A 12,701-nucleotide genomic window follows, 5' to 3' on the forward strand; every position below is an offset into this window, starting at 1 on the left:
AACGAAAAAGCCTCCAAGGCGTTGGTGGCCTCAAGTGCAATCCTAAAAGCAGTTCTCCTTGTCCCCCACCCCCAAAGATGCTGCTGTTTGGAGGCTGCTGCTGTGCAGTGAGCAACCCAAACTGGAATTCAGGCGGGGATGAGCCTAAAGCAGAGGAGCAACAAACTCCTTCACTTATATATTCACTTATATATTCATGAGTATGGATATCCTGTTTTGTAGCCTCAACAGGCTCTCAAAAGTGTTTTACAGCAGATTCCCACAATGTACCATCAGGAACAGAAATAACATGGTGTCCGTCTGATGCCAGGAATTTTCAGACACCATCTCCATTGTTGTTGTTTTTTACTGGTGTCCTCCTTTGGCCGCTACCTCATAAACCAACAGTGCCCACTTCGGACCTAAGAATTTCACCCAGGCAAAGAAGCTTGACCAAATATGCCCCATACACCTTTTAAGTCATGAATAACTAGAATAGGTTGGTGTGGGCAGGTGGGCTTGTAAAGATCTCCAAATTCCAGAGATCAGGAACTGTTGTAAAGGTAAAGGGACCCCTGACCATTAGGTCCAGTTGTGTCCGACTCTGGGGTTGTGGCGCTCATCTCGCTTTATTGGCCGAGGGAGCCGGTGTACAGCTTCTGGGTCATGTGGCCAGCATGACTAAGCTGCTTCTGGTGAACCAGAGCAGCGCATGGAAACGCCGTTTACCTTCCCGCCAGAGCGGTACCTATTTATCTACTTGCACTTTTTGATGTGCTTTGAACTGCTAGGTTGGCAGGATCAGGGACCGAGCAATGGGAGCTCACCCCATTGTGGGGATTTGAACCACCGACCTTCTGATTGGCAAGTCCTAGGCTCTGTAGTTTAACCGACAGCGTCACCCGAGTCCCAGGAGCTGCTGTGGACTTATCTAAAAAGCTTGCTCAATGGTCCTATGAATGTCCAGTTTGGCAGAGATTTCAACCCATGGAAGAGAAGCCACAATGGATGCCTTGTCTTCTCAAAACAAAATTGTTCTCAATTAGGAGACAACTGATCTTCTAGTCTGAAGGTATATGCTGCTCTTTTCCTTTGGGAAAGGGCCACATCTCCAGGACGGAGAATCCCAAACCTCCTAGGTTGAATCTCAGCCCATGTAGGGATGGGAAAGACCTCCTGGCTGAAACCCAGAAGAGCTGTTGATGGACCAAGTAGAGATAATACTGAGCACAATGGTTCCGTGTTGTGACTTGGTACACGGTCTTCCCATGTAAGACTAAGGTCTTTCTTTGTGATGCTGAAGTGCAGGGGAAGTTGTATGGTGTAGCAATCGGCAATCAGATTGTGACAAGAGATTTTAACATAAAAGGCAGCCGTGTAAGTGAATGTAAGTAATGTATGAGATGAAGCGAGACAGTGTGTTCAAAGCTTAATGGACTGTGGCACGCAGGGTTTTAAAGTCAGATTTGAAATTCATTGTACTAGATGGAATGACTCAATTCAGTAAGATATTAAAGGTTTGGGTGAGGATAAGAATGGTAAAATATGCAGATATAAGCCACAAAAGGAGGGAGAGGGAATCTCCTTTCACATCTTTTGCTAGATTTCACTTAAGACTGCTCTGCCATTGGGCTGCTCAGGACAGGTCTCTCAATACATTTGGAAGCAAATCCACAGCCCTGGGCACAAATGTAATGTTGAAATCCTAAAACACACACACACACACACACACACACAACCCTGAACTCCCTCTTCTGTCACTCAAAAGCTCAGTTATGCAGATACTTTCAAATCCAATTCAGAATAAATTTTCAGGGTTGCCTTAATTCAGGTCTCTTCTAGACATCCTGTTTATTCAGCACTCATCCTGATTTCCTGGCTAAAAGCTTACTTGGAGATTGCATTTAATCTGTATTGAGCATTTGTACTGACTTGTTTGCAGGGAGGTTATATGACAACGAGCATTTATCCTGCATTCATCCTGATTTACTTTCGACATGTTTATTCTACATGCTCCCATTAATCATTTGTTCTATGCTTTTCAGTTCATTTCTCCGTCACCTTCCCAAACTGCTTCTTTTTAAAAGTGGATTTGTCGCACTGGAGTGACAAGAGCTCTTTGATTTGCTCTAATTGTGCGAACCTAAATTTCCTGATATGCGCTTGAATTACAGGGTATGCTCCTGTAAAATACGCACGGTCTGCAGGTGCCCTCATGCATCAAGATCCGGAATTTAGGTAATGAACTGAAGCAGTGAACAGAGGAGCAGCGGGTGACTCAGCCTCCTGACCGCTGGGTCGCTGCTGCTTACTGAAATAGAGCGGAGGGTGGGCTGCAGAGGTCAGTGTGGTGCAAATGCACCAGCAGCACAGGGGAGTTGAATTGGCTCTGCTGGTGTGTTTGTGCCATGCCCGCCTTACCCCATTTCATCTTCTTCCTGGTAAGCAGCAGCAACCCAGGTGAACATCTTCTCCCCACTATGCTGCCCACTCCTCAACATGCCACCACCAGCTCCAAGAACAGGTTTGAGGAGATGTGTTCATTTCCCCCCCTGCTGTCCAGAAAGAAAAGGCACTTGGGTGTATATCTGTCACTTATTACAGACCCCTGAAGTGTCCCTGTTTCCCATGGACAATCCCAGATTTACAGAAGCCATCTCTGTTTCTGATTTGATCCCAGAATGTCCTGCTTTTCCTTAGAACATCCCTCTTTTCATCTGAGACATGTTCAAGGGTATGGAATAGGAATAGGGAATTGGATTGATGTTGGAGGGTATGTTATTACTTAATTTTGTTTCTGCACCATAAAGTATCTTAGCAGTGAGTGCCCCTTCCCCCTTTTCACTCTGGGGAACAGATAATGGCCTTCTAGTTTGATTCCAGCCCAGTGCAAACTTGCACACATTTCTTCAGGCATTTTTGCAGCTTCCTCCAGTGCCCTTAGTCTTGCTTTTAAAAAAGAGCCTTGAAGATCTCCATACTCTGATTGGTAGTGGTGCCCACCCTGTGGAACGCCCTCCCCTCAGATGTCAAGGAAATAAACAACTATCTGACTTTTAGGAGACATCTGAAGGCAGCCCTGTTTAGGGAAGTTTTTAATGTCTGATGTTTTATTGCTTTATTATTATTACTATCATTGATTCTGTTGGGAGCCGCCCAGATGGGTGGGGTATAAATAATAAATTATTATTATTATACTAAATCAGTCAAGAGCTAATTCCTTTTCTGCTGGAGAAAGAAGTATTAAATTAGCAACAGAGTGTAAAAAAATAAAACACATCCCCATTTTGTCAGTGCTTCTACTTCAGAAAGTATGTAAGAGTGGATTATAATGAAATTACTTATTATAATCTTAGTTTGCTTCTTCCCAGCCTGCCTCACCCTCCTTCCTCTTTGCCTCATTGCTTAAAAGTATTTCCTTCAATCTGGGAAGTCTTTTGTGTCCAGAGTGCAAAGACAATATACTTTTGACATATTACATAGCATCTTATTCATTAGATTAAATTCTGATCCGCAACTAGGGGGAAAGAAAGAACGAATCATGGGGGCAAGGATTGATGTGGAAAGGACTCCTGTGTCACGGCACACATGCAGAACCTGCCATTATGCGACTTCAGCCCCAGAGAGTTTGTTCCAAACATGATGAGTGAGGCGTATTGTGCTGAAAACTGCTGACATGTGCCATCAAAAATGAAAGTCCAGGACCTTGGGTGGAATTTGGGATGCTCAGCCTTGTGTTCACGCGTTCTTACCGGCTCATCTAGTAGGTAACTTCTTGTCCTAAATACCAACTCAAATGCAGCCTGCTTTCACGCAACTTGATTATATTTTAGAAAAACCTTGGCTAGGCAGATAACCTTTCACATTCTTCTTACTATTAACGAAAACCCATTTGTGGTATAAAAAGGTAAGAATGCGGTGGAACTGGGCAGAAGTCTGCTTTTTGTTCCTCGGATGTACAGCTTAGGAAACGGAAGCCAAAAATGACACATCCAAGCTCTTCCTCAGGAGCTCATAGACAAGCTAGAAATGGCACACAGAAATCTCCATTGATTTTAAAGAGACTAAACTATATTTTCTCTGGAAGCTGGTAGAGAGAAGTGAGGACTAAGTGGTGGGAGCCTGAAAGCCGCTGCATTTGGGAGAGTCGATGTGATTGAGGAAATTATTTTTCAACAATAATGCAGGTGGCCTGCACGTCAGCTAGAATCAATGGGCTCAGACCTGGAGTGGCAGTCAAATTAAGAGTGGCTTAAATTAGAGGCAGAGTAATACAACGACAGTACTCAGAACACCTTGCCGGAGACCTGGGGTAATTGCTTTCTTCCCTTCCTTACTCCACCCTGCAAGCCATCGTTGCACAACATGCATGAGTCACACCCTGTCCTGGAGATGACACAGGGTAGCAAGCCTGTTGTTAAAATAACGTGTGTGCATCAGCAAAGATGGACAGGGTTTAATCCTGCTTGGCTTTGCGATCCGAGATCAGGGGCTTAAAACAGGAGGATGGGGAGACTTGCAAAGTACAAGGGATTTTGACAGTTGGGTCAAGTTTGGGAACAAAAAAAAATGTTGCCCATTCCTGAGCAAGGGGGGAAACCACCCTTCTAAAATTTGGTTGGGCACAACTTTCTTTGCAATAAGTTGGAAATTATTGAGTTGGCCTGAGGAAGAATGCAGAGGGTAAACACATCAATGGACTTCTGGGAGATTTTAAAATAATTTTTTGAATAAGTAATTTCCTTACACCCTTTTGTGCATTGTTTTCCACCTGCTCAGATAGCTCAGCTGGTAAACCATGAGACTCTTAATCTCAGGGTTGTGGGTTTGAGACCCATGTCGGGCTGGGGGTTGGACTAGATGACCCTCATGGTCCTTTCCGACTCTACAATTCGATGGTTCAAATCCTCCTAGTTTTGGGCCTTCAGAACCACAGGCAGCCTGTGTAACAATCAGCCTTTCAGTGACCTGCTGTGTTAAAGCCATGCAGTTTAGGTTCCATAGTGTCTACACAAAACTGGCCATTGAGCATGAATGTAAAGAAACAAACAAAATGTTAATGTTACAAACATGATCAGATGTGTCCGAAACATAGTCCACCAAAATCCTGTAACAGCTAGGCATGGCTATTTTTAAACATGACATGGCATGCAAGCCTACTGGCCAGTTAAGACGTATTGCAGCTGCTACAGTCTCCTGCTGTTACAGAAATTGTGTGCATCTCTGGGACTTTCTACACAGTCCCCGAACTTTCATAATATTGGCTGTTTTTGAGCACATCTTTTACAAGCTGTTGTCATGTTTGTTACAGACACCTTAGATTCATGCTTGGAAGTAAATCTCCTAGAATGTTCTGGTGTGATTTTCAATTTTTTTTTTGTTATTATTTGAAGAATGGAAGAGTCGATGAGAATTTTTCAGCAGGCAGCTTTGTGGCAAGAAACAAATAAACACAACAACTGCAAAACTGTGTTGTTTTTATTTTGGAACATGCAAAATACAGTCCATGCATCTGCCATTTTGAAAAAAAAAACCCAAAACCTTTTCATATCATAGCAGATAAACCCAAAGACGTTTTGGCTATCAACTTCCAATAAATGTTTCAAAATGCTTTACAGTGTAAAGATAATAAGAAATTTAGCAAAATTTCAACAAACCTGTATAAAAAACAGATACAGATAACTTTTTTTTTTCATTTCAAGGCGACATGCTGTAATGTAAAGAGTTATAATTTTGTTTTTGTTTTTGTTTTCATAAAAAGTCTTCAACAATACAATTGCTTTAACCTTTACTGGCAAGTCTTTAGGCTACACATGCAAAAAAAATTATATGAGTTAAAAATCACCAAAACGTGCTATTTTCATTTAAGTACAGTAACTGTAAGTAGTAGCATATCTGAACTCTGTAAAAGTGTCCAGGGAAGGTCATGGAGCTACTGTCCTGGAAGACTCATACTCTGACATACATTTTGGTTTAATCGCTTTCCCATTGTAATAGTCCACCACTTGGTTTGGAACTTCAGCCAAAACACTTTTTGCTAACGCAGCTGGAGAGGCCTGCAGGAAATGGCAGAAAATAACAGTTGTTAACACACTTCTACCTAAAATGTGCCGTTCCACACACATAACCCCATAACCAACAGGGTTGTGATCAGCACAACTACAGTGGTGCCTCGCAAGATGAAAAGAATCCGTTCCGCGATTCTCTTCGTCTAGCGGTTTTTTCGTCTTGTGAAGCAAGCCCATTGACAGCTTAGCGGATTAGCGCTACAGCGGTCTAGCGGCTTCTAGCGATCAGCTGTTAAGCAGCTTATCAGTGGATCAGCTGTTAAGCGGCTTAGCGGCTTAGGAAAAGGGGGGAAAGCGAAAAAACCCCGCAGGGACTCGCAAGATTTTTTCGTCTTGCGAAGCAACCCCATAGGGAAATTTGTTTTGCGAAGCGCCTCCAAAACGGAAAACCCTTTCGTCTAGCGGGTTTTCCGTCTTGCGAGGCGTTCGTCTTGTGGGGCACCACTGTATGCTGGCCTTTAAGATGCAGGTTATTCCATCTCAGTCTAGCCAAACACCCGTGAGCATATGATTAATGCTGCAAATACAAGGCTTTGACAAGGCTGCCCAGTCCCCCCCCCCCCATGCATACGGGGCTAACTTGTCCACAACAACATCAAGGCCTCTGATGTAGGTAACGCTATGTTGTCATTTGCTTTGTGTAATCACACTAAGATGGGGTAAAGCATCTAAGTCATTTGGCATCCATCTGGTCAGCTGTTTGTGACGACTGAGCAACTTTGGGTATTATTGCCCTAATCATCACTATGGCATGCAAAGGCCTTACAGTTCTAATGAAGTCTTTGGGTCCTTTAAGCATTAAATGATTTTTCACCATGCTTCTATTTTTCAGTACACTCCACCTGCTTATATTTTTTATTAACGTGCAAAAGAAACTGCATTTCTGCTAGCAGGAGAAACATCAAATACTTCCTGTAGTCTACCCTTATCTGTTATTGTTCTGTTACCTATATGCATGCATTTGGTAACATTTCTGAAATATATAGCATTCGGTTTAATGTATTTGTTGTGGTTTATTGTTCTAGAAGTCTACATCCCTGTGGAATGTTCAATATTTATGCTTTAAGTTCACCTTAGTTGCTGCTTTGGTTTTTGTAACAATTTTTATGCATTATCCAAATTTTGAGTCATTAAGTTTGCATTGTCACAGTAAGCTTTATATATATATATATATATATTAAAAACTGTTAGCCTTTTCGTTTACTGTCAATTTGGGGGGTGTCTAATACGCCCAGTCGCCTAATACGCTGGAATCTACAGTAGATCCTGGATTTTTGCATAAACTCTGGAAGTCCTGCTAATAGTATAAACACATATGATGGAAAACACACCTAAAATTCATAGTATGCTGAATAAACAAGATTAACACGTGTACAAGCCTAGGTGGGCCTACTCAGAAGTAAACCTCAACTGAGTTCATTGAAACATACTCCCAGGTAAGTGGGTATAAGGTTTCCGCCCCTCTATTTACTTATTTTTAAAGTATTCGAGTTGAAAATACAATACAAAATGAAACAACTGTGCACAATGAACGTTAGATCTGCGTTTTTATTTCATTCATACATATGCAAACGCACACTTCGGTTCGAAAGAAATGCAGAAGTAAATTCTGCTTGAACCTCCTTTTGATTCGATGGGATTAACAGTATAGCCTAGAAATCTAGCAGTCTTTAAAAGGCGAATTTTTCATGGCGACAACAGTTACTTTCTTTCTGGAATGAGAGTTGCTCAATGCCAACATGGCAAACTTCAGAGCTGCGTGACAGAGGACCCTGTCTGCCGAGGCAGCGCTATCTGGCAATACCTTTTCTACGGCTGAATCCCCAGCTACAACCTAGCAAGACGATAATGGCATTTATCTTCTCAAGCTGGAGCTTAATGAGGGTCACGACTCTTCTCACTCGCTCACTGTCTCGCTCCTGTGCAGTTCTGTAGGATGATGGGAGCCTTGAAGGAGCTTCCAAGCATCTGTCTTGTTCTACTAGATTAAAAGCTCATTGTAATGGCCATCCTTGACCTATTTGGAGCAGCTAATTCCAGTGCACAGATGCTGAGGTGGAGAATCTTAGCTGTCTACTTCACAAGCAGAGTTCTAAAACCACTGAACGGCTCTCCTGCCTTCAGATACTAGAAAGGTAAAGGTAAAGGGACCCCTGAGCATTAGGTCCAGTCGTGGCTGACTCTGGGGTTGCAGCGCTCATCTCGCTTTATTGGCCGAGGGAGCCAGCGTACAGCTTCCGGGTCATGTGGCCAGCATGACTAAGCCGCTTCTGGCGAACCAGAGCAGCGCACAGAAACGCTGTTTACGTTCCCGCAGGAGTGGTACCTATTTATCTACTTGCACTTTGACGTGCTTTTGAATTACTAGGTTGGCAGGAGCAGGGACCGAGCAACAGGAGCTCACCACGTTGCGGGGATTCGAACTGCCAACCTTCTGATCGGCAAGCCCTAGGCTCTGTGGTTTAACCCACAGCACCACCCGCGTCCCTTTGCCTTCAGATACTGCTCGACTATAAAACTCCAATCATCCATGACTGTTCGCTGGGACTGATGGGAAATGAAATGTAACAATATCTGAAAGGCACTAGGGGTCAGGAAGGCAGGTTCACTCTTACGATTAGGATGCTGTTTTCATACATCAGCTTAGCCTAAAATCACTTGATCACACCACACTTAAGTAATTCAGTTAGCAGGAATATTGCAGTTTTAGTCCAATCAGATTGGCACTTGCAATTTCAGCCATTCAGTTGGGGATAATTTAAACTCTGTCCAAGTAAGGTGAAACTGGTTTTGCCCAGAAGCATATTTTCAACAGATTGAAAGCAGATGTAGTAGTACCAACTCATAAATCAGTCTCATTTCAATTCTTTTCACCATGGAAAACTGCATCCAATAATTAGTGACAGGAGCAGAAGAGTAATATATGAGAATTTCGAAGATGTAGTTTGTTAAAGCTGTTGTTTCATAGGTGGCCTAGTAAGGTTGTTAATGTCTAATATATTTGTCTAATAAATGCGAACTTTAAACCAAAACTTGACAAAAAAATTACTGCAGATGTAGGTGTGGGCGAACTGGTTTCTAATAACACGTTTAGTTCTCTGCCTTTCCACATCAGCTTTTTTTTTATATATATAAAAAGTCTGTATAAAAATTCATTAGTATTTTAGTGCACAATTCTCTTAATACAAATACTTTGTATACAATTTTGTCCAATACACACATTTTTTTGCAAGCAATGTTCACCAATATTATGCATATTTCCACGTTATTTCCACTTATATACGTGTTTTCATGTACACTTTACCCTAGTATATGCTTTTTTGTATATATTACTTGGCTAGAGAACTCGGCAATCAGTGGTGAGTGGGACTGTTAATTATTAAATCTTAGAACTGGCTTGATACCTCAGAACATCCTCCAGGTTCTGTCCCTTTAAAAAACATCCAAGGAAGAAAGGAAATCAGGTTTTCCCAGCTCAAAACCTGCCGTAGTCAGGATCTCTGAGCACTTCTGTTTGGTACAGCAGGGCTATTTTCCTGCACCACTAGCAACACAATCATTGTCTACTCAGAAGTAAGTACCATTGAGTTAAGTAGGACTTATTCCTAAGTCCACTGATCTTGATGGTGTCTACTTAGTTCCAATTTGATATGCATAGGATTGCACTGTTGGTAGAAAGTTGGAAAGATATGCACTTGTTTTATGGGCTTGTGACAGTTTCAGAAGTAGAGAGAATGGAGTGCACCTCCAGGGGCGGAGTCAAACTGCTGGAGAATCACAGCTCCTGCTGTGGCTGTAGAGACAGGTAACACACAGCTGCTGCCTCTTGCATTGTTTTTGCTGTGTTGGCAGCACCTAAGTGAGCTCTCTGGGCAGTGTGTATGGAGGTCCTGGGCTGCCCAGATGATAAGAACTCACTCTCAGCCTCGCTGATGTGGTCCAAAGGAAAACAGAGCAATACATTTGGCTCCAGTTTGGCTGCAGGAGTTACCGGAAGGAGGTGTACAAGATGCCATCTAACCATCTTAGGGACTCCACTCTGGATTTGTGTAGGGTTTACTCCTTAGCCTCTCGAAGATGGGCAGACAGAGCCTTGCAATTAGTTCCCATATTATTAGACTCTCTGCCCCAAATTTTACTACTGGCTCCGCTCACAAACACCCATATGATTTATGTTCTAAAAGACATTGGGTGATACCTCCCAATGGAGGATTGTAAAATCATACCCTTCCAAATCTAATAAATCTGTATTTTTTAATTTTATCCATTCCCAAATCCAACAAATACATGAGGCTTCATAATATAATTTCAGGTCAGGCAGTGCTCTAAAAACATCGGGGGATACCTCCCAATGGAGGATTCCTCTTCTCGCCCCAGGCAAATACTAGCTTAGGAAGAGGGCTTTTCCTCAAGACTGCAGCAGAGAAAGAAAGGGTTAGATTCCCCCTCTACACCTGCTCTAATACTATTAATTATCAGTCTTCCCACCACCAACTGACACAATTTGCATTTTTAAAAACCTGCACTGTTTGATCCTTAGTTGTGAAAACGGGTTGAGGCTCATCATTTTTACAGTCCCTGGACTAAGAAATAACACATTCCAAAAGAGAACACAGCGAAAATTAATCTTACATGTTTGAAGTTTCTGAATGGCACAAACTGAACGATGTCGCGAAGAACAGGCTCTCCCTTAGGCGATCTCAGGATCCCATCGTCCCCATCCAGCATCTGCATGTCACTGAAATCAGCATTTCCTACTCCAACTATAATGACCGACATGGGGAGATGGGAGGCATGAACAATGGCTTCGCGTGTATCGGCCATGTCTGTGATGACGCCATCCGTCAGAATCAGCAAGATGAAATATTGCTATAGAAGGGTTGAAAAAGAAAGTCAGTATTCCAATCCATTTCCAGCAACTATTTGGCTTCCTAAATCAATGATGCAGAGATTCCCTGGCACTTCTTCCTAGGAATTATGTATTTTTTTATTATGCTATGAATAAGTAGGGGAACAGATCAAATTTTTTAAATAAGTTAAACACTACATAAACAATGCTTCTCACCTACTGGGGATGGGTGAATCTCTCAATTTCTGTTTCTCTTTGTTTTTTATTTTTCTAGTTTTAATTTGAATTTTGCACGTTTTCCTATCAGTCTGTGATTTTCTTCTTTAAGTCCTTCTGAAAATTCACCAGCATTTTAATCTGCAGTTTTGCCAAGGATACGTGTTTTTGCAAGCAATTTATCCTACTGCAATGCATTCTGTATGCTATTTTTATTTAAATATGCCTTTTATGTACACAAGCATATGCAGCATAGAATTTTTTGTGTACAGAAGCATATGCAGCATATAATTTGAATAGTAATGGGGGATTTGCAAAGGCAAGATGCCAGGGGTATGAATAGTTGTGTCTGATTTTCCCTCTATGTAACTTTAGAATGGTCACCTGAATGGCCAATCTAGTTGCTAAACAAGGCGGTATGAACTATTGTAAAGGTGGTAGAAATTACAGGCCATAGCCCTGTTCCATCTAAAGGTAGTCATAACTAACTTTCACTGAAAGCAAAAGGAATGATGTAAATGGAAAAGGTTTCAGTGGGGATTGTGGCCTCCAGGTTATCACTCCTTTGTGGAAGGGGCCAAGTAATTTCGTTGTCCCTGAGAGGGGGCAATGACAATAAAGATATTATTATTATTATTATTTAAGGGGCTGAAGCACATACCAAAAAGTTGGATTGTGCAACTGAAGAGGATGTTAAACTGCTACGCATAGCTGTCAACTGTCCCTTATTTGGCGGGAAAGTCCCTTATCCCAGCGCCGTGTCCCGCTGCTGTCCCTTATTGATGATGTCCCTTAAATTTCCCGGGTTTCAAAGGAAGCAGCTCCTCTCCCTCCCTCCCTCCCTGCCGGCCAGGGAGGAGGGAAGTTCCAACTGTGTTGCTTGGCTGCGTTGCTCTTCCAATAAGGAGCCCAAGAACAACTGGGGGGGTGGAGCTTGCATGCCTTCTGCCGATCAAATCGGCCGCGTTGCCTGGAGACTCGCTTTTGCTCAGCGCTTCCCAGTGGAGAGGTGACGGTGGTTTTCCTTGCTGCATCCCCTTTGCCGGGTTGCTGCGCTATGGGAACCACCGCTTGAGGCTTTGTTTGGCTGCTGGCTGGGCTTTCTGCCTTTGGCTGGGAGGGGCTCAGAAGCTGAACATACCTGTGCCCAGAAAATCCCTTATTTTGGCTGCTGATCCCTTATTTTTGAGGCTGCTGGTCCCTTATTTTCAAATCTGTAAGTTGACAGCTATGCTGCTATGTTATCCTAGTTGGTTTTTTTATGGGCTTTTTGCAGTTAGGAAAGTGACATGGAAATGGCCTGGAAAGCGTAGGATGAAGGAAAGTTCGGCAGTAAGATATGTCAACAGCCCCCAATAAAATCAGAATGAATGCAGTACAAACGCTCATTGTTGTTGCATGGTCTCTTAAACAAATCAGAACAAATGGTCAGTTAAAAAGGACAGACATATTCCAACATATTTGTGCAAGCAAATCAGGATGAATGCTGAACAAACAGGTTGTCCATCCTTTAGCTGGAGCTCTGTAGACCAAATGAACAGAACTGGAACATAGCTGCATTACAGGCTGCAGAGGTTGCATGAACACTG

The 12,701-nt window shown here is 42.6% G+C and overlaps 1 protein-coding gene across 5 annotated transcripts in view; it reads right to left on the reverse strand.

The window, feature by feature from the left end:
* Positions 1-5,439: 5,439 nt before the first annotated feature.
* Positions 5,440-12,701, reverse strand: part of CPNE4 (copine 4) — a 276,677-nt gene continuing 269,415 nt past the window's right edge. For all 5 annotated transcript variants that reach the window (XM_083705875.1, XM_083705876.1, XM_083705873.1 and 2 more), the window contains 2 exons: positions 10,680-10,916; positions 5,440-6,035 (listed from right to left, as the gene is read on the reverse strand). In XM_083705875.1, coding sequence (XP_083562001.1) covers positions 5,904-6,035; positions 10,680-10,916 — 369 coding nt within the window. In that variant the 3' untranslated portion in view covers positions 5,440-5,903. The remainder of the gene's footprint in view (positions 6,036-10,679; positions 10,917-12,701) is intronic.

This window comes from Podarcis gaigeae (genome assembly GCF_964106915.1).
Source record: "Podarcis gaigeae genome assembly, chromosome: 12".
Lineage (NCBI taxonomy): Eukaryota > Metazoa > Chordata > Lepidosauria > Squamata > Lacertidae > Podarcis > Podarcis gaigeae.